Raw genomic sequence first — 21,575 nt, 5'->3', positions numbered from 1 at the left:
TATTAGGAACCCCTTCTCCCCCCACTCCCTTCCCTCTGGCAACCACCACACTGCTATGTGTGTTCGCGAGTTTCAGTTTTATATCCCACATATGAGTGAAATCATATAGTTCTTAGCTTTTGCTGACTGACTACATTTTCTAATAGGCTATGGTGAGCCATTTCTGATCTGAGTATCATCCAGAAATCCCTTTTGGTTCTAAGGAAGAATTCCAGATGACCCACCCACAGGAATAAATAACTACTATTAAGATTTTGACTTCTTAGCTTACATGTTACTTCCTCTAAGTGGCCTTCTTGGACCCCCTGAAACATGTACCCCTCTTATTTCCCAAAACACACTATTGCTTTCCTTCAAAGCCCTTCTCATAACGTATAACTGTGTGTTGACTTGTGTGAATCTTTAATGTCTGTGCCCCTAAGGACACTGGACAGCAGAGGCCATGTCTATTTTTTATGGTCACTGACCACTGTCTAGTATGGTGTCTAGCTCTCAACAGACGCTCAGTATTTACTCAATAAATGGAAAGAATAAGATTGGGATAATTCGAGGCACATTTTTGCTTTGTATTATTATATTGTACCACGTGCCCACCTGGTACAATGACATATATACCTTTGTCATTTTAATTCTTATGAGCATGTATTAGATTTGTAGCCAAAAAACAATATTACAACTTGTTTTCATCATTTCAAAATATTATTGCACAACATTTTAATAAAGCACAGATTGAGGAAGTTGGTGGGTCTGGCACCCCAAACTCATTTAAAACATTGTATATTTGGTAATTTCTTAGGAACAGCTTAAGAATCATTGAGCTGTATTTTGAACAAACAACTTGAAAATGAACATTTATTTATTCAACTTTTTTTGCTTCTGACAAAAGGCCTTTACTTTTTTTATAAATCTGTTTAAATTTGGGCTTTCTGTATTGGTTTTATGTTGTAACAACTTACCATAAGCACAGAAACTTAAAAAACACCAATTTACTCTCTCACAGAGTAAATGATTGTTACCCGGACTGTGTGCTCTTCCTACCTCATTCAACTTGTTGGCAGAATTCAATTTCTTGTGACTGTAGGACAAAGCCCACTGTTCCTTTGCTTTTTCTGCTGGCTGTCAATGGGGAGCAACTCGGTCCCTAGAGGCTGCTCTGCAGGCCCCTCCACAGGCAGTTCCCAACATGGTTGCTTGCTTTCTTCCCTACCAGTAGAACATTTCTCTGCCTTCCTCCACCGCTGACTTTTAAACCCTCTTTGAAGGACTCCCCTGATTAATCAGGCCACCCAGGGTCATCTCCCTTGTGATTGACTCAAGTCAACTGACTAGAAACCTTAATCACATCTGCAAAATATCTTACCTATCCCATGAAATGTAACCTAATCCCAACAGTGATATCATAGATACAGGTCCTTCTCACACTCAAAGGGAGATATTTATCTTCACACAATGTGTACATCAGCAGATGGCAGTCTTGGGCACCATCTTCAAATTCTGCCTGCCATACTTCCCAGTGTGGTAGGAACCCTTCTCATCATTCCAGATTAGTTGGGTTGGTTTGCAGTGTGTATAATATCTTGGTTTGAAGTATATCTACATGTCCATATGCTTTTGTAATCTCACTGTGCTTAAAATACATTGCTGACTGTTTAAAGACTTTTCCACCAATAACTCCTTCTCATAATCTGACCTAGATATTGGAAAGATGAAGGAATGGCTCCCAGCATTCATTAATCTCAGTCTGTATTCTTGGGAAAACAAAATTGAGGATCTTTAGAAACAAACCTAAGTTCAGACTGCTGCAATTTGTAGCCTCTGCCCTTTCATTGTAACCTCCAGAATGTCTGGGTCCACATTTTGTTCAAACAAATAAATCGAAAGGTCTTGTAGATCCTCATGGTCATTCCAACATTTATTTTCATTTGACTGCATAGTGGATATCTCAAATTGTATAGAGAAGAAGAACACAAACATCAGAGCACAGCTGTCTAAGTTCAAATCTCAGCTCTGCTGTAAGATCATGGACAGACAAGTCAGCAACCCTGCCTCAGTGTTCCCATGTGTGAAACAGGAATAATATTTGTACTTGTTTCATCAGATTATGAAGATTAGGTAAGTTAAGTAGGAATTCTTAGTCCAGTTTCTGGCATATAAGAAGACTATCTTAATGTTTGTTAATATATTGCTAACTAAATTCCTCCTAAGAGCTTTGTCCTAAAATTAGTGTTTAGAAGAGCATTCCAGTATGTTTTTACTTAGGAATTTTTACGACTGAGTCATTTAGTATATTAAATGACTCTTTTCTTTTTTGATTCTCTTTTTTTTTTCTTTTGTAGTTTTGGTTAGTTTTAGTAATTTAACCAGCACATGAAGAGAAGTTAAGGAATGAATCATTGAATGTTCCTTGACCATGAACCTAGAGCATCCCACAGTTAAAGGGTGGCAATTAATCCACAGGCCACAGTCGGTGAGCATTCCTAGTGTGGTTAGTACATTCTGTTCATATTACTTAGCATTTTAATCACACCGCACCTTAGCATCCTAAGGCCCTCACATACAGAAATGCCATCCATCTCCGATTTGAAGATACCATAGAACCCAAAATTACTTCAGCATAGGATCTTATAATACCCAGGGGACTTGAACGCACACGGTTGGGAAACAGAAGGCATGAGCTCCAGTCCTGATGAGGCTGTGCTCTGTGATGGGCCTCGGGAGAATCACAACTACACAGTGCAGTGGACATGAGCATGGATGTGGGCTCAGCAGCCTTGACCCAGCAAGTCAGTCAACCTCCCTTAGCCTCAGCTCACCCATGTAAAACAGGTACTGGTATACTAATGTCTTCCCTCCCACCCTTCGGAGTTATTGTGAACACCCAACAAATATTTTATTTTATGGTCACTACCTATAATAATAAAAGCGTAATATGCTAATTAGACTGGACAGCCAAATGACCTTCTGGTCGTCCTTCCGGGCGAAGCCGCAGCGGCGGGGGCTGAGGCAGAGGCGGTTAGGGGCGATCAGGCAGGCAGGCCTGTGGGCAGTTAGGAGCCAGCGGTCCTGGATTGCAAGAGGGATGTCTGACTCCCACAGGGATCTGGCCTAAACCGGCTGTCGGACATCCCCCGAGGGGTCCCGGATTGTGAGAGGTATATCTCCCCTACTAGATTATTAACTCCCCAGGGACAGGGATTATGGTTTTGTAGGTTTGTTTTTTATCTTTGTAGCTGGTTTTAAAAAACGTTGGCATCCACTAAGTGTTGAACTGAAATGTTGATCAAATGAGAAAATATATGTGAAAGCATGAAATAGGTGCTAAGTATTAGTATTATAAAATCAGCCAAATGTGCTAGTCCATGTGGCCTCACAAGCTAAGATGTGCTGGTTAACAAAGAACATGAATAAACAAATGAAGCGTGGCCTTTGAGTGTAGCCAGGACAACACAATGTAACTTTGATGCACCAGCAGGTTCCAAGCCAGCTGTCCTTTGACTTTCTAGAGACATCACCTCAGCTTCTCGAGTGGCTTCCTCAGCATTATCTGCATGTCACACTTAACACTAACGGCAAAACAACATCAGCCACAAGTTGAGGAAATGAAACCGCCTCCCCTACCAACAAAGCTGTGTTGCTGCTGTTCATCTCTTTGGAGCTGGATAAGAATATAAATAGGATGACAGTGTGATTTTAAAGCTCTGACAATGCATTGGGTTAAAGGGGATTCAGAACATTCAAATGGCGTTGAAAACCTAGTGGTGATGGTGACGGCACAGCTCCCAGCGCAGGGCAGAACTGAGACACATCAGCTGCAGTCGGGCCAAGGCTGAGGGCCTCATTTGTAGTCATAACCTCTGGCAGCTAGTCCAACAAAGCAGCTGAAGGAAAGCAGCTTGGCAAACAGAGGTTGGTGCAGGTCGTTAATGGAACTTCAGCACAGACGGCTCAATAGGCCTCATGAGAACATTCACATCCAAAGTGAAGCTGTGAAACATTCAAACTGGATATTTTAAAAGTATGCCCAGCAAAGTCAACTTTGCACAGGGCCAACTAGACCATATTGGCATCTAAATAAAGTATTAAACTAATTATGGCGCTGTTACAAGCTATTATTTATATAGCTTCCCAATAATAAATGTATAAGGTTTTATATTTGTTTTGGGGGAAATTTTACAAGAAGAACAGGATAGGTGGGATCAATAGATTTTTTTTTAATGCTGCAAATGGTATGTTTTTATCTTTTATTTCTTTTTGAAAGGTAACCCAAACCAAGCACTGAGTTGATTTAGGGTATAATAAAAATGATATCAGCAACTACTGGTTTGTTTGATATTTGTTTTTAGCAACTACTAGTTTTGATCATAATGTGCCAGGTACTGAACTAGGTGCCTTTCATGTATCAGTTTGTTTGCTGTATCAGTGCCTTTCATGTATCAGTTCAAATCCCCAGTTCTTTCTATTCACCATGGGAACCCCACAGGAGTGAAATGAGAAGACAGGATGATGATGTAATCATGATAGGACAAACCAGGAACAAAATATTAGAGCCATAAAGAAGGCAAGAAAAGAGTAGAACAGAAATGGTAAGAAAAGGAGACTAGGCATTAAGAAAGAGGGAGGCGGAAAAGCCAGAGAAAGACAAGTTCCACATGATCTCACTCATATGTGGAATCTAATGAACAAAATAGATCCAGAGACATAGAAGCATAGAACAGCCTGGGGAATTTCAGAGGGAAGGTGGGTGGATGGGAAGAGATCAACCAAAGAACTTGTATGCATATATGCATAGGGTGGCTACAGGGGGCCAATGGGGGACATATGTAATGCTTTCAACAATAAAGATTTAATTTAAAATATTAAAAAATTTTAAACTTAAAAAAAATGAAAGAGGGGGAATTCTTTAGACCGAGTCCTTTAGAGTGATAATGCCTTTAGTAACTGTAATCATTCTATATCATCTTGCCTAACGCTCTTTTGAGGCCTGTGGGATGTCTTACCAGACAGGCCCACTTCCCACCTTATGTAGTACCTCCAGGAGCTACTTCGAAGCAGAGGTATACAAGAAATCTACCACATAGCCTGACAGCTTCCAGGAGCTGGGAGGAAATAAAATTGGAATGATTTAAATTTAAATGTATCTTCCGTGTTGGTGTTCTAACTTTACATTGGCTTTGCAGAAAAGACTGTGATTTTAATTCACTGGAAAGCAGATGGGATCTGTCATGTGGTGGTAAAATATGAGAAACTTGTCCAAATGTACAAAGAAAAAGAAACCGTTTTCTCTTGTGGGTCAGTTTCATAGTACAAGTATTTGTCACTGGGTGCACACAACCTGGTATTCATCAAAATAATAGAAGACATACCTAATGTTTATTGAGCAATTACTATGTACTAAATGCTTTACATGTATTTAATGGTCAGGAGGAGCTTAGGAAGTTGGTATAGGTATGACTAAGCACCCATTTTAGCAACGAGAAAACTGAAGTTCAGAAAGTTCAACAACCTAAGGTCACTTGGCTAATAAGTAGCAGAGCAGAGATTTGAATTCCAGGCCCTTGATCATAACACTACACTATACAGACATTCCCAGTGGGGGCCGGGGGGGGGGGGGCTGAGTGTGTAACCAATAACACTACATTTTTTACATGAGTACTCCAGAAAAAAAGGGGGGTAGGGAGGAAAAAGAAAAGGAAAATATAATTACCTAAAAACTAGCACCAGTTCTTACAAGAAAGATGTGTGAGTTGGGTGAATGGAAGTAGCAGAGGTCATCTGAACCCGCTGCTGCCAGGAGAGGGATCTGTAGCGCAGGGTGGGAGGAGAAAACTTGGGGCAAAAAGAAATACGGTAAAAAGTAAAAAGTATATTTTTACAGAATACAGTAAAAAGATGAAGCATGTAGAGTGAAAAGGGAAGGAAGAAATGTTAAGTCTTTAGAATAGAGGATGCAAATTATATGGATAATATTTTAATTAACTAAGACATTTCTCTAATTTACCCTTTTTCTTTCTAATTTCATGGGCCAAACTGATCCATTCAACTCAGCCTTTGGAATTAATACTGTTTGTTCTGACAGTGCCCCCCACCCTGAGTAATGTTAGATTCTACTCTGTAAGGTGTCTCTGTGAAAGGTGGGTGTGTTGTTTGGCCTTTTTTTTTCTTTTTTGAAAGTTAATTAAGTCAACATCAACTATGGCTATGTATCCACAGAATGGGCTGTTTCTTGAAGGCTCAGAGTTTGGATCTTTTCCTGCAAAAATTCCCACTTTTACAGTTATATTTAGCGTTTGTTTTCACATCCTTACCCAAGGATATGTTTATTGATTTTAGAGAGAGGGGAAGGGGAGAGAAAGAGAGAGAAACATCTATTGGCTGCCTCCAGTACTCGCCCTGACTGGGATCAAACCTGCAACCTAGGTATGCTTTCCTGACTGGGAATTGAACCCGCAACATTTTGGTACACAGGACGACGCTCCAACCAACTGAGCCACCCAGCCAGGGCATCTTTAGTGTTTTAACTGCCAGAGTAGCTGGGGTGCTATGGGTCCATGTGTCAGGGCAATACTGGGCCTTGTTTGCAGCTGAGTTTGCTTCATGGAACCCCTGTGCCAAGAGTATGCAGCTCTCCATGGACAGCCTGTGGCTGAGCCTCTCTTGTTTCTTCTCCAGAAATCTCCCGGGGGTTAGCATTGCTGATTTGATGCCATGTAGTCCTGCCATTTTCAAAACTATTTACGTGATGCTTAAAACAAAATTTTTTTGTCCATACCCTTAGCTTTGAAAATTATATAGTATCATCAGTTTTTGTGGTCTGTACCTACCTTGATGACTTTGTTTATATAGCTAGCACTGAATATTTTTTTAAAAGGGGTGGAAAGTAATGCCCTTGTACAAAAGCCAGTTTTTTATATATTTTTTTTTATTGATTTCAGAGAGGCAGGGAGAGGGAGAGAAACATCAATGATGAGAGAGAGTCATTAATCAGCTGCCCCCTGCCCACCCCCTACTAGGAATCGAGCCCACAACCTGACATGTGCCCTTGACTGGGTCAAACCCGGGACCCTTCAGTCCGCAGGCCCACGCTCTATCCACTGAGCCAAACCAGCTAGGGCCAAAAGCCATTTTTTTAATGTCACTGCAGCTATTTTAACTTTCAAAAAGACACAAGCATTTTATCCTCTAAATTTTTAATTTGAGCCCTAACTGGTTTGGCTCAGTGGATAGAGCGTCGGCCTGCGGACTGAAGGGTCCCAGGTTCGATTCCGGTCAGGGGCATGTACCTTGGTTGCAGGCACTTCCCCAATTTAGAATCAGGTCACTATATAAAAATAAATTGTATAATAAAATATATTTTTAAAAAAATAAAAAATAAATTTTTAATTTGAAAGTCGTAGGATTTTTAAAGAAATACATTATTTCTGAAACTGGTATATGTTAGCCGCCCTACTTCTGTTCTCTTTAAACACTTAAGAGCTGAATAAAGTTCCTAAGTTGAGATATTACATGTACACTTTTCACACCAAAATGTGTCACTGCTGAATTCTGAGTAACCTTTGAAATGTTGTTCTAATAGGAGCAGTAGCATTCATAATAGAAACAAAGGGTAACAGTGGCTCTGTTCTTATGATCTCTCTAAGCTGAATGAATTTTCCATAGACACAGAGGCAGATGCCAGAAGGAAACCGTTGTGTGTTTTTCTGGGTTCACTGCTGCCCAACAAGTCCTGGTAAATGTTGGTTTTGCTTCTTTTTTTATGCTATAGCAGTGATTTCCACTTCCGGTTCCATAAAAAAAAACCTATTCTGCTGTTAAAAGAGGTCACTAGACCCTTTTATTACAACGTTAAGACCATTGCATCCACGGAAATAATTTTTTATTGTTCTGAGTCACTCTGGTTTATGGAATTTTTACATGAGTTCCAGGACAAGGATGAGATGATGTATTTATTTTATTTTGTATCCTTTTTTCACCTTTTTTAACTGCATAAATGTCAGGCTTGTTTTCAAAGTATTTCCATATTTTTATTACTCTAGAGCAGTGGTTCTCAACCTTCTGGCCCTTTAAATACAGTTCCTCATGTTGTGACCCAACCATAAAATTATTTTTGTTGCTACTTCATAACTGTAATGTTGCTACTGTTATGAATCGTAATGTAAATATCTGATATGCAGAATGGTCTTAGGCGACCCCTGTGAAAGGGTCATTCGACCACCAAAGGGGTTGCGACCCACAGGTTGAGAACCGCTGCTCTAGAGCAAGCACGTAAAACTCGCAGCCCGCAGGCCACATGCCTCATTTATTTGGCCCATGTTAGCCTTTGAGTTTGACATGCTTGCTCTAGAGGTTACTCTGCTATGTTTATGTCTCCTAACTCTTCATTGACAGTTCACTATGTGAACTGGCATGTATTTTGGCAGCACTCCCTGCTTTTCCCGATGTCATGTGATCTCTTGTTTTTCCCTTAGCTACTCATGTCTTCTCCATCTATGTCTTTACTGTGTTAAAGGTTATACAGACCTTTCAGAAATATTTAAATTGTTCTGTTGCGCCGCTAGAAGGATGTGAATTGCGTTGTGAAGTTCAAAGGACATCTGTTATGCCTTAAATTGTTTTCTTGTATTAAAGTGAACCTCAAGAAAAGCTCTCCCTAGTTTAGCCCAGAATATCTCTGTGCTTGAGACTACAGCCTGGGATTACAGAAAGTCCCTGAAACTCATTGTCACGTATGCTTTGGTTTGATTGCAATCATTGTATTTGTTATCACCTCTAGGGACTCAGTTTAAATTTAAATAACAGTTCAGATTTACAAAGAAGCCCTAGATGTTCTGACATTTTTAGAAAATATTTGAATAGAAAACAATGACTGTCTATGTGCCGAGATTTCAAGGTATTGGTTATTGCCATTGATAGTCCTTCCACGTATCACTCCATGTGTGTGCAATTCTTACTTAACATTTACAATGAAATCTTGTACTTTCTGGGAAAGGTAGGAGGACCGGCTGTCCTGCCTCCCACCTTTGTTGACTCGTATGACCAAACTAGTCGCTATTCCAACAGTGTCCTAAGTAGTCACTCTTCCCAAAGTGTCCTAACTAGTTAACCTTCCAACAGAAGAAGGGACTATAATACTGACTTAAGCTTGAGCTAGAAGGGGATGAAACGGATGATTTTTAATAGATAATTTTTTATTTTGCAAATGACCATGACTGATCCAAACTATACTACATATAGCCATATATTCACAAAGGTGTGTGTGTGTGTGTGTGTGTGTGGTTGCACATGGGAGCATGATTCAGTGTTCAGACATTTTAGATGATTGGTTTTTCTTTTAGAAAATGGTAAGTTATTAATCTGGATCATTTTCAACAGGTCGACATGATGAAAGAAGCATTAGAAAAACTTCAGCTCAATATAGTAGAGATGAAAGATGAAAATGCAACCTTAGATGGTGGAGACGTCTTATTTACAGGTATAATTGTAGTTACTTTTTCCTATCCAAAAATATTTCTAATATCGGGCTCATAGTCACTTATTTAACTATAGTTTTTTAATTACCAAAGTAAAAAATGCTAAATGCAGGAAATTTGGAAAATACAGAAAAGCAGCAAAGAGAAAAAAACAAAACGAAAATGAACTTTCATTCAAAAATAAACATTTCAATATTTGGATGTATGTCCTTTTAACACTTTTGTATGCATGCATTTGCACATTTTTAACAAGACTGTTATCAATATGTACCTGTCATTTTGTAAGTCTTGTCTACTATGTTGTTCTACAACGTGAGTTTATGGGTTGTATGGTTTTTCATTGTGTGACAAAATATCTGGTTTGTATTTAAAAGATTCTTAATTCAAGATGTGTCATTTGCAAATAATTTTCTTCCCAGTTAGCAAGACAAATTTAAATAATTATCAATGCAAATTGACTTGGCTTAATGCCAAATGAGTAATAGCAGAGCTTAACAAAATATAAACACCTCATATTACGATTGATCTAACTGGAACCAGTTCTTACAGTAGGCTGAATGTAGCTACTAAAGAAAGCAAGATTTTAGCATTTAACCTTCCCAACTCTTTATGATCATGATGGTTCTGTAAAGTCGTGTGCTGAGCTCTGGATACCCAGATTCATTCTAGTTGTACTGCGAAGCATGACATCAATAATGATTTTTAATTTATAGTGAGAGTTTATTATCTACCCTCTATATGTCAGGGGATAAATACTTGTTTCACAGATGCAGCCCTCACAGCGGAGGCTGATCCAGGGATATAGGAATGTGGCCCCACATGGCCCTCTGAAAGCAGGAAGCTTCTTGGAAGTCCAATATGTTCGCTGATGTGAATCATATCGAATCCCATGTACATAGACAAAATAGAGCCATCTTCATTTCAATATAAAAATATCTTGTATTACTTATGTTTTGATAGAATGAATGTTCCTGGGGGAGGAGGAGGATTTCTCCTGTGACATTTGGGTAGTTCCTTGGTGGGTATCACATACGTATGGATGGGACCACTGTGTTGCCAAGCTCCAGGGGTGTCACCCTTGTCATAGGCTTGTGAACAACATCCCTGGAGTTGTGTACTGCACAACTGTGCTTCCACTGTCATGGGCAGTGGCCCGCCCCTGGGGTTTGGTGTGCATACCCATTGAGCCATAAGAACACAGAATAAGGCGTCAAAGGGGCCAACCCTGTATTCTCAGCTCAGGATGGGGACACGCAGACTCAGCCATTCTTTGAATCTGCCTAGTAAGCTGCCCTTAGAACAGCGGTTCTCAACCTGTGGGTCGCAACCCCTTTGGGGGTCAAACGACCCTTTCACAGGGGTCGCCTAAGACCATCGGAAAACACATATATAATTACATATTGTTTTGTGATTAATCACTATGCTTTAATTATGTTCAATTTGTAACAATGAAATTGGGGGTCACCACAACATGAGGAACTGTATTAAAGGGTCGCAGCATTAGGAAGGTTGGGAACCACTGCCTTAGAATATTTTGTATGTCTCCCACTGATGGCACTTTCATTCCTTTTGGCAGCACGGAGCAACAGCCCGTTTCTCTTAGAAAATAGCCTTTTGTGAAATGATAAATGTGCAAGTCACACTTCCTTACAATAAGACTCTTTTTTTTTTTAACCAAAACATAGCCATATAATAAATAACTTGTAAGCAGGTACTGATAATATTTGAAGTATGCTTTAAAACAAGCTGTGTTCACTGCCATGTAGCGAAGCTGAACAGATTTCCTCAGCCTTCATCAGTGTTAGCCACAACTTACACCAGAAGCCTCTTCTGGTCAAGACCATTGGGCAAAGGTCTTTCCACAGCGTCTCAAGCCTAATGTTTTTGCCCCAACTTCTAGTACTAAGCATTGAGGCTTGCCTTTGACACTGTCTGCAAACTTCCTTTTTGTAATGTTCAATTCTTAATATCTTAAAAGTTTTTTTATTCAAAACTGAGATTGTGTTGGGATATTAAAATTTTTATCTACTTGGAACCCCATTCATACTGAAATCTGGTCCTGCCTTCTATTTCCTACTTCTCTCTCTTTTTTTCTTTTTAAAAATTGTGGTAAAATATGTAGCACATAATATTTGCCATTTTTACCTTTTTCTGTCGTCGTTAATCCTCACTCAATGATATTTTTCCATTGATTTTTAGAGAGAGAGAGTGGAAAGGAGGGAGGGAAGAAGGGAAAGAGGAAGGGAGGGAGGGCGAGAGCGAGAGAGAGCAAGAGAGAGAGAGAGAGAGAGAGAGAGAGAGAGAAAGAGAGAGAGATAGAGAGAGAGAGAGATCATGTGAGAGAAACACATTGATTGGTTGCCTCCCAAAAGTGCCTAAGTAGGATCAAACCTACAATCCAGGTATGTATGTGCCTTTGACCAGGAATTGAACCTGAGACCTTTTGGTGTGCAGGCCAATTCTCTAATCACTGAACCACACTGACTAGGGCCATTTTAACCATCTTTAAGTATACAATTCAAGCACTACTTGCCTTTCTTTGAGTCACACCTCAATGCATGTATTCCTAAATAATATGTTGTTTAGTTTTGCTTGTCTTATAGCTTTATAAGATTAGGGTCATAGTCTGTGAAGACTTGTGTGATTTTTCTGCTTTTGAGTTAATTTGATGTGGGTAGCTATAGTTCATCCTCAGTGCTGTGTGGCATTTTGTGGTAAGAATAGATCATGATGTATTTATTCATTTTACTGCTGCTGCACATTTTATTGTTTTCCAGTTTTTTTTCTATTTCTTCAGTGCTGCTATGTACACATTTGTGTTTGTCTCCTGGGGACAATGCATAAGAGTTTTTTCTAAAGTAAAAAGCTAGAAATGGAATTTCAGGTGAACAACTTCTTTCTTTTGCTTCAGTGAGGTGATTATATGATTTTTCTTCTTTAATTTATTGATGTGGTTAATTCCATTAATTGACTCTCTGATAGTTCACCAATCTTGCATTCCTTAGATGAAAACCAATTTGGTCATGATATATTCTATTTTTCCTACAGGTTAGTTTGTTGGTATTTTGAGACTGATGTTTCTGTAGCCTGTAATTTTTCTTTCTTGTTATTCTTGTCTGGCTTTGGTGAGAGAGTTCTGTTAACCTCATAACATGTATTAGGGAACATTTCCTATGTTTCTGTTCTGTAGTCAGTACTATTTGGATTGTGTATTCCTTGAGCTGAGATAGCACTTACTTACAAACAGGACTTGAGGCTGGTGCTTTCTTGTGGGAAGATTTTAAACTTACATTGTTTCTTTAATGATTGTATCATTATTGAGGTTTTTCTGAGTAAGTTTTTGTGAGTTCCATTTTTCTAAGATTTTATCGTTTCTCTAAGTTTTCAAATGTTGGGTATAAAGTTATTTATATCTTCGCCCTAGCTGGTTTTGCTCAGTGGATAGAGTGTCAGCCTGGAGACCAAGGGGTCCCAGGATTGATTCAAGGGCACGTACCTCGGTTGCAGGCTCCTCCCCGGCCCAGGCCCTGGTCAGGGCTCGTGCTGGAGGTAACCAATTGATGTGTTTCTCTCATATCAACATTTCTCTCTATCTTTCCCTCTCTTTTCTACTCACCCTAAAAACCAATGGAAAATATCCTTGGGTGAGGATTAACAACAACAACAAAAATAATAACAATAATAATAATAATAAAAGTTATTCATATCTCCAAATATCTGTTTTAAGCTTCACAATGATAGCCATGTCTCCTTTTCATTCATGACATTAATCTGTGCCTTCTCTTTTTCTCTTGCCAAAGATCTGTCCATTTTTAAAATCTTTCCAAAGATCCAACTTTTGGCCTTGTTGAACCCTCTCTCTTGTATGTTTCCTTTCTCCTTTCTATTTCTACCTTGATTCCTTTCCTTCAGATTTCTTCTTTTCATCTTGTTCTTTTTGTCTTACATTTCAAATTGGAATTCTGTCTCTTGAATTTTGAACCTTTGCTTATCATAGTACAAACATTTAAAAGCTATGTAACTTTCCCTCCAAGTGCTGCCTTAGCTGAATCCTTCATGGTTTGAGGTTAATATTTTTGTTATCATTACTTCTAATTTCTTTTTAATTCCATTAGGATTTATCCTTTCACACACTAGTGGATAATATGTGTTATTTTTTTTTTAAAAAAAACAACACATATCAGTTGTTATTGCTGGTACAAATACTCGAACATGTAACCTATCTTTCCTTTATAAATTCTATTTCAAATAGACCAAATACTTGAATGAGGAAAGATTTTCTTTTTACAATTCTATCCAGTAAATGTAGGTCCCTAATAAAATAATGGATCTGTGCAATGATCATCAGAGGATGTTAAACCCTTTATGTAAAAGCTTGATGGGGAACTTCCTAATGGAGCAATGGGGCTGAGGCCACCTGAACACACTGCTCTTTCTAGGAGCACCAAAAACGTGAGAGTCAGTCATGGCTTCATGATGTGATGCAATAGAAGCACAGCCCCACCTCTGAAGTACTCCTATCCCCCAAATTAATTAAAATTTTAAAAGAATCTAATTAATCATCTGCATGAAACCATTAGTTTACCAAAAATACAAAGCATAAAGGAACAATTTAATGTTAGATGATACACACACAAGGAAGCAATCAGCCAAATCTAGAATGTAGTCAATAGGACAAATGACCTGGTTTCTCCTATGAAAGAACGAGGTGAGGAAGGAAAAGAAACAGAGAATGAATTGGTATAGCAGAAAATGATATAAGAAACATACAATCAAAACAAATTTGTTTCAATATTTCAATTTCAGCACTTTTTACCAGTTCTTTTTTACTAGGAAGGCCCTTTAGAGGATCTAGCCTGCCATACTGCAAGAAACAGAAGTCCAACTTACTTTTAAAGAGATAAGCATTTTGCTTTTCTTTGTACCTTCCTACCTCGCCTTAGACTTTGAAAATGGAAATAGCGTGCAAGCCCTATTATAAATTTGTTTGAATTTGCTTAATGCAGTAAACGTTTTTCTTAAAAATTATATGTCTAATTTATAAATCTATTTTTATCTTAATTAAGGAAATTTCATGGGGGTTTTTTTCAACTTTTTAAATATAGTGAGTCATACTTTTGTCAAGTAAAAGACTTTTCCCTAACTTAAGTTTTGATTTGTATGTAGTGAATTTTCTTAAGGGATAACACAATCATACCATTACCCAAAAACATGTCAATCTGCCACTAAAAATTCCTATGTTTATTCTATTGTTTCCTAAATAAAAACTTAACTCTCTTATTGTGGTAAAATATACATAATATAAAATGTACCATTTAGCCCTAGCCGGTTTGGCTCACTGGATAGAGCGTCGGCCTGGGGACTGTAGGGTTCCAGGTTTGATTCCGGTCAAGGGCATGTGCCTTGGTTGCGGGCACATCCCCAGTAGGGGGTGTGCAGGAGGCAGCTGATCGATGCTTCTCTCTCATCGATGTGTCTAATTCTCTATCCCTCTCCCTCTCCCTTCCTCTCTGTAAAAAAATCAATAAAATATATTTTTAAATAAATGTACCATTTAACTATTTTTCAGTGCACAACTCAGAGGCATTAACTACATTGACATGGTTGTGCAACCATCACCACCATCCATCTCCAGCACTTTTTCCTCTGTCTCCAAACTGAAATGTTTTATCCACTGATCCCCTTTCTCCAAAGCCCTGGCAACCACTATTCTACACTCCATCTCTATGGTTTTGAAAAGGTTTATCTCTAAGGGCAATAGTTTGAAATCAGATTTGTGTAAAAAGAGCAGAGGGCAGAGGATGAGTACACCTGCCTTCTGTGGTGGGAAAGAACTGTGTGATGCTCTAAGCTCATTATTTATAGACTAGAGGCCCAATGCACGAAATTCTTGCAAAGGGCTCGGCCCTCGCAGCCCTGGCTGCCTTTGGCTCTTACAGCCCTGGCTTCGTCCGGAAAGTTGTTCCACTGTTTGGCTGTTCAATCGATTTGCATATTATGCTTTTATTATTATAGATTAAGGAATAGGGTGCTGTCACGGGGGCCACCCACTCACTGTGTTCCATGTCATTTATTATAGGCAGAGAATTTTTTGTGGGTCTCTCTAAAAGGACAAATCAACGAGGTGCTGAAATCTTGGCTGATACTTTTAAGGTAGGTAAAAGACCATTTATGCCTGGCACAGAGTAATTCATAAATATTCAGACCCACTGAACCCAGAGGTCATGAATAATGGTATGTATATGTCACTGGCTTTGCAAACTAATTCCTAATATTTATATGTTTGTTAGAAGTTTTAGAAGCGACCAAATTCAGATTTCTCAATAAATAGCCTTTATTGAGCTACCACAGCAGCAACAATGTTATCACGGACATCTGTGTTCTCCCAGTATGCAAGGTGTCCCAAAAAATGTATGTACACTTTCTGATAGCTCCATTTCGAAAATGAAATATATTTTAGTAAACATTGCCTTTATAATTTTTCACAGTGTGTGTATACATTTTGGGGGGACACCCTATATCATCAGACAACCACTAAGTGTTCATGGCACACTCGATGACTTTTTTAAAAAATCTGGAGACCCAATGGACTCTCACCTGCGATGTGGATTTTTCAGATTGGAATGTACATGGCTGCTGAAAACTGTGCTAGGGGTTGCACACATCTTCTCAAGGTCCCTTTACTCTGTTGACCACTAGCAGGTTGGCTCACCCGACTGCTTAGGATGGGATAGAACCCCCATGAAGCTCTGTTCCCCCTGAAGACGTACGGCTCCAGTTTGCATAGGATAAGTAGACATGTCCTTTCAGAGTAGCCTACTCTGTGGATCAACAAGCGAAGCTGTCGATACAGTCACACATCTGGAAGAAAGCTGTGCCCTTTCTTCTTAGAAGCAGTCTTCATTTAGCTGGCCATACCAAAGCCTGGGGGCCCCACCTTTCCTTCCAGATATTCAGGCCCCTGGCAGCCTCCGGAGGAGCAAGCATGATTCAGGCAGGTTTAAGTGGGTTTCAGAATGACTCTGCAATGCCCAACTGCTCGTTTCTATTATTTGCATAGGACTATGCGGTCTCCACAGTCCCGGTGGCCGACACTTTGCATTTGAAGAGTTCCTGCAGCATGGCTGGGCCTAACCTAATCGCAATTGGATCCAGTGAGTCTGCGCAGAAGGCCCTCAAGGTAAATACAAAACGAGGTACCTTCTAGGGAATGCCTGCCACATGGTTTTTGTGATTCTGTCTGCAGGGGTGGCAGGGAGAGAACAGGCCGGCGCTTGAGCTTTCTCTGACATAACACTGTCATGACTTCTCATTCATCAGGAACACCCAGGTGACGAACCATTCTTACTCACACACCAGGTTTCCTAGAAAGGCCACGATTCAGAGGAATAAACATCAAACTCATCAGAGTTATTTCCTCTGGGGAAAAGGAGGGAGCCGGCAGTGGAGCTCCTTGTAATGTTTCTCTCCTAAGTTTGGTAGTTGGTGCACAAGGGGTCGTGATATTAGTCTTATCCTTTTATATATCTGCACTGTTTCATAACAATCTTTTAGCAAGCCATGATTCGGAAGAACCTAAAAATCTAAACTTCCTCATATGCGCTTGGAATACCTAACTTTTAGGACGGGAACTTTCTCATTTCACAGATGAGAATAGGAAAGCCCAGAAAAAATTACGACTTGCCCAGGTCACGCAGCTTGATCATGAGTGGAAGCCATGGATAATGAAGAGACTTTCCATATTAGATTGCTGTACAGTTCAAAGACACTTTTCTTCTCTAACAAACCTGTGGGTTGATCGGGGCTCTGCATAAGGGCGAAAACCATTGTGCTCCTCTGTGCTTAGCCCACAGTGGGACCTTAATAAATATCTGGTGAATGGACAGTGAGTGAATAAACGAATGAATGAAAGACGTAGTATTATCTCCATTTTGCACCGGATAACTAGATCAAGTGACTCACCCCAACTAAATGGCGGGTTAGACTACCACCCCTTCCTCTCAGGTGGTCCTGCTCGACAACAAACATGACCTACTGAAGAACCAAAGACAGAAACTCCTCCCAGGCAAAGAGAGGCAATCTATGTGCCGCAAGGTGCACAATTTCTTTTTTTCTTTTTTTTTTCTTTTTTTTTTTTTTTTGCCCTTTCGGTTCTTTACTCTTTTACCTCAGTGCTCGACTTGGTACAGTTTGTGTGGGAAGCAGTCATTGCCTCCCACTTGCTGAATTTCCCCTCTGTGTTATCTGCAATTCCTTTAGCCAGCTCACCTGGCCTTTCTGTCTTCCTTTGCTCAGACTGTATCTTTGATTGTATTTCTAGAACTTTGAACAATTGTTGCTGAACCATCTGGCTCAGAATTTGAATGTGGTGGCTTTTCCTTTGCTTCCTTATGTTCTGCTTTATCTGGAAGGCTTTGCCACTTTCAGCATATAAAAAAGGTGGGCCCCGGCCGGCATGGCTCAGTGGTTGAGTGTCGACCTATGAACCAGGAGGTCACGGCTCAATTCCCAGTCAGGACACATACCCGGGTTGAGGGCTCAGTCCCCAGTGTGGGGCATGCAGGAGGCAGCTGATCAATGATTCTCTCTCACCATTGATATTTCTATCTCTCTCTCTCCTTCTCCTTTCCTCTCTGAAATCAATTTAAAAAATATTTTTAAAATAAATAAATAAATAGTGGGCTCTTGAACGAGAATTTGATGAATGGTGTCACTCTGAGGACTCTAGGGAGATTATTTTTCTCCTTATGGACATCTTTCCATGGTATCTTTCCATGCCAGCATGTCTAAAATTGATTAGAAGGGAAGGAGAGGGTTTATACTGTGCCTTTGTGTGGATTAACAGAAAGAACCTCCTCTGGTAGACAAATTAGAAAAAGTAGCCCCATCTGCCATTCTGGGTAGACTTGATCCCTACCTCAAATAGGTTTATCCCTAACTCAATAGGTTTCTAGCTCAATAGGTCCCTAACTCAAATACTCTGGAGAAACTAACAGGTAACAAATGAAGAGATAATACAATATGGTTAACCAGCATTCTATAAAAGAGCCCTAACTGTTATTCAGAGGAGAGAAGGGAGCTCCTTGAGGGCTAGATATTCACAGAGAGCTTCCTGGAGAAAAGTGGGGCTAGCCGTGGGTCTTAGAGGGTTGGCAGGGTGGGATTCAGTGAGAGAATGTTGCAGGTGGGGACATAGTAGAAACAAAGACTGAGCAAAGTACATACATGAGCACTAAGCAAACTAGCCCACCTAATAAACAGTCTTCTGTGGGCTCCTGGAGATACCGCTGGGGGAGGTGAAGTCTGAAGAGGTAGGGACTGAAAAGTGTGGAAGAGGATGCGTTTATGTCCATGATGCTGGAGTCTGGGTACCCACAAGGCTCTGGAAAGCAGGGTCTGTATTGCTTCAGAGACATTGGACCATCATTTCTTTTGGGGAAAAAAAATTAGAGGGGAAGACCCTGCAGTCAGAAAAGAGGACCATTGATGACCTGGGGGAAAAATCCAAGCCTTTCAAGTTTTCTTTCCTGTAGAGTTCATTCAAGTTCTTGTTAACAGTGATGTTCGCTCTATACTTGAAACCTTCTGTGTCAGAAGCTATAAATAATCCTCACTGACTACAAAGGCATTCTTTGGAGATCATATTTTCTATCAGCCAATGTTCTTCCTAAACCATGAGCCTGTGGCGTTGGCCAATGCCACCTGCCGTGTCCTAGCATCACGGAAGGTCCTCTTACCTTGTAATGAAAGCAGGAGGACAAACTGAGCTGAGGACTAATGAGATCTGGGTGAGGGCATGTGCTCAGGTCAGAACGAGGCGGGCTGGTGAAATGCAGATTTAGTGAACTGAACTGCTTATTTATTTGAGAACAGTTTGGTCTCCTGTGTCAGAACAATCACTTAAATTGACAGTGGGGTAAGTCCTACTACTAATTTTGAGATATAAAAACTGATGTAGACAGGCAAGAAGACAAATGGGTAGAGACAAATACATCATTTGCAAGTAATGAAAGCATAGCAGTTTTACTTTTTCCATTTCACATGTGCAAATACTGAAATCCAATGAAATGAAGCATTTTGGATGGGATCTTATGGTTTCAGAATAAAATTTCCTAGGCCCTGATTCTCCTCTCGTCAATTGCCCACTGCACACAACACCCATTCTTTTTCTATTCAAAACCCTTATTTTTATTTTCCTATTATTTTCCCATGGATTTGTTCTAGCTGAGCTTCCCATTTCTACCCCCGCCTGTCCCCCCCAACTATGCTTCTCATCCCTTTTTCTTTTTCTTTTTTTGCTTGTAACTAGGATCTGCCCTCTCTTAGGAAAGATGTGAGTTTTCCCCTTGCAAACGTTGATGTCTCAATCTTGCCTGTGTAGAGAAGCCGCTGGCCACTGGGCATGTCTTTGAAGGCATTTAAACAGAGGTGAATTGTGTCTTCCCGCACCGCACACTGAAAGCTTGATTATTTCCCAAATCTGTCACTGTTTGCAGAGTGCTTGCTTCCTCCAGAGTCTAAAAACCACTTCTTACATATTTATGCCAAGCTGAGAGCCCAAGGGTTTCTTCTTGCATTCAGAACACTTTGTGATGGCTTGCAATCTATTCTTGGTTGATGAAGTGGCTTCTTAGGTAGCTAGTCATCGTACCTGTCTGTAGATTTCATAGTGTGTGCATTGGATATTTCAATGAAATCATCTATTTAAGAAGACTTTAGCGACTCTCTGCTAAAAAGCCTAGAACACATTTAATACAGGGTACATTTAATACACATTTAGCACTGAGTGTATGTAATACAGGGAAGGGAGAAAGGAGGACAATTATTACTGCATTTTACTGTTGATAGGGGAGCTGGAGGTTAGGTTGATTGAACAAATTCCTAAAGATATTTGACATGCCCTAGATGGTTTGGCTCAGTGGATAGAGCTTTGGCTTGTAGACTGAAGGGTCGAGAGTTCGACTCTAGTCAAGGGCACATACCTTGGTGGCAGGCTCATCCCCGCCCAGGTCAGGGCGTGTGTGGGAGGCAACCAATCGATGTGTCTCTCTCACATTGATGTTTCTCTCTCTTTCTCTCTCTCTCTCTCTCTCTCTCTGTCTGTCTGTCTCTCTCCCTCCCTTCCATTCTCTCTAAAAATTAATAGAAAAGCATCCTCGGGTGAGGATTAACAACAACAACAAAAAAGATATTTGAGATGAAGTCTTATCTTAGAAATATGATTATCTAAGCAAAATTAGTCTTTAGAGCAATCTGCCCTTTCTATCGTTTTTGTTTTTCTCCCAGACTTTCCATCATTCCTTCATACCCCTGGGCAATTACCACCTTCACCTGTCTCTCCAGCTATAAAAGAAGATAGTGTCAGATTAATTCATGCACAGGCAATAGACGTACTTGTATCTTGCAGAAGAAATGTTTGCCTTCTCAGAGACATGAGAATCTAGCTGCTGCACAGCTGGAACTCCTGCTCACAAATAAAATTTGAGCAAAATAAGTCAATCTCCAAAAAACACGTACTCTATTATTTCATTCATTTAAAGTTAAACAAGAGAGAAAACTATTCTATGCTATTAGCAGTCAGACTAGGGGTTACTTTGAGAAGAAGGAAGGGAGTCATGATCCAAAGGGCCATTTTGTGTATTCTACTTTAACTTTTTAAGTTTAGAAAAACATATGTGTATTATATTGTTGGAAGTAGGCTCAGCTTAACTTAGAGAAATAACTTTCCAATAGGTAAGATCTAACTCTCAAACCTCTACTTTACCTTTTATGTGATGCCTGTCTTTTCCAGACTAGCCTATGATTTTTTTTAAAAAGACTGAAACTTTGTACCCCTTGACCAACATCTCCCCATTCCCCTTCCCCAGCCCTTGTGCACCTTAAATATATACAATTTTTAATTGTTAATGATACCTTAATAAAGTCAGGGAGGAAAAAAATGACATGGTAAAGAGTAGATTTGCCCCACATCTCACCCATTCTTTTTCTAGATGCATTCCAAAGGAACCTGGATTAATATCATGCTCTCAGTGGCTGGAGGATGGATTATAATTCCTGCCTTTCGGAGGGACTCACAGTAAAGAAGTTTAACTCAATTTTTGATAGCAT

At 39.9% G+C, this 21,575-nt stretch overlaps 1 protein-coding gene across 1 annotated transcript in view; it reads left to right on the top strand.

Moving 5' to 3' along the window:
* Positions 1 to 9,369: 9,369 nt before the first annotated feature.
* DDAH1 (dimethylarginine dimethylaminohydrolase 1) overlaps positions 9,370 to 21,575 on the top strand; it is a 41,949-nt gene continuing 29,743 nt past the window's right edge. The window contains exons 1-3 of the mRNA XM_005874587.2: positions 9,370 to 9,469; positions 15,547 to 15,620; positions 16,528 to 16,647. Coding sequence (XP_005874649.1) covers positions 9,376 to 9,469; positions 15,547 to 15,620; positions 16,528 to 16,647 — 288 coding nt within the window. The 5' untranslated portion in view covers positions 9,370 to 9,375. The remainder of the gene's footprint in view (positions 9,470 to 15,546; positions 15,621 to 16,527; positions 16,648 to 21,575) is intronic.

Source organism: Myotis brandtii, unplaced genomic scaffold (assembly GCF_000412655.1).
Source record: "Myotis brandtii unplaced genomic scaffold, ASM41265v1 scaffold446, whole genome shotgun sequence".
Taxonomy (NCBI): domain Eukaryota; kingdom Metazoa; phylum Chordata; class Mammalia; order Chiroptera; family Vespertilionidae; genus Myotis; species Myotis brandtii.
The sequence above is the reverse complement of the archived record's forward strand: the minus strand, read 5'-3'. Positions and strand labels throughout refer to the sequence as shown.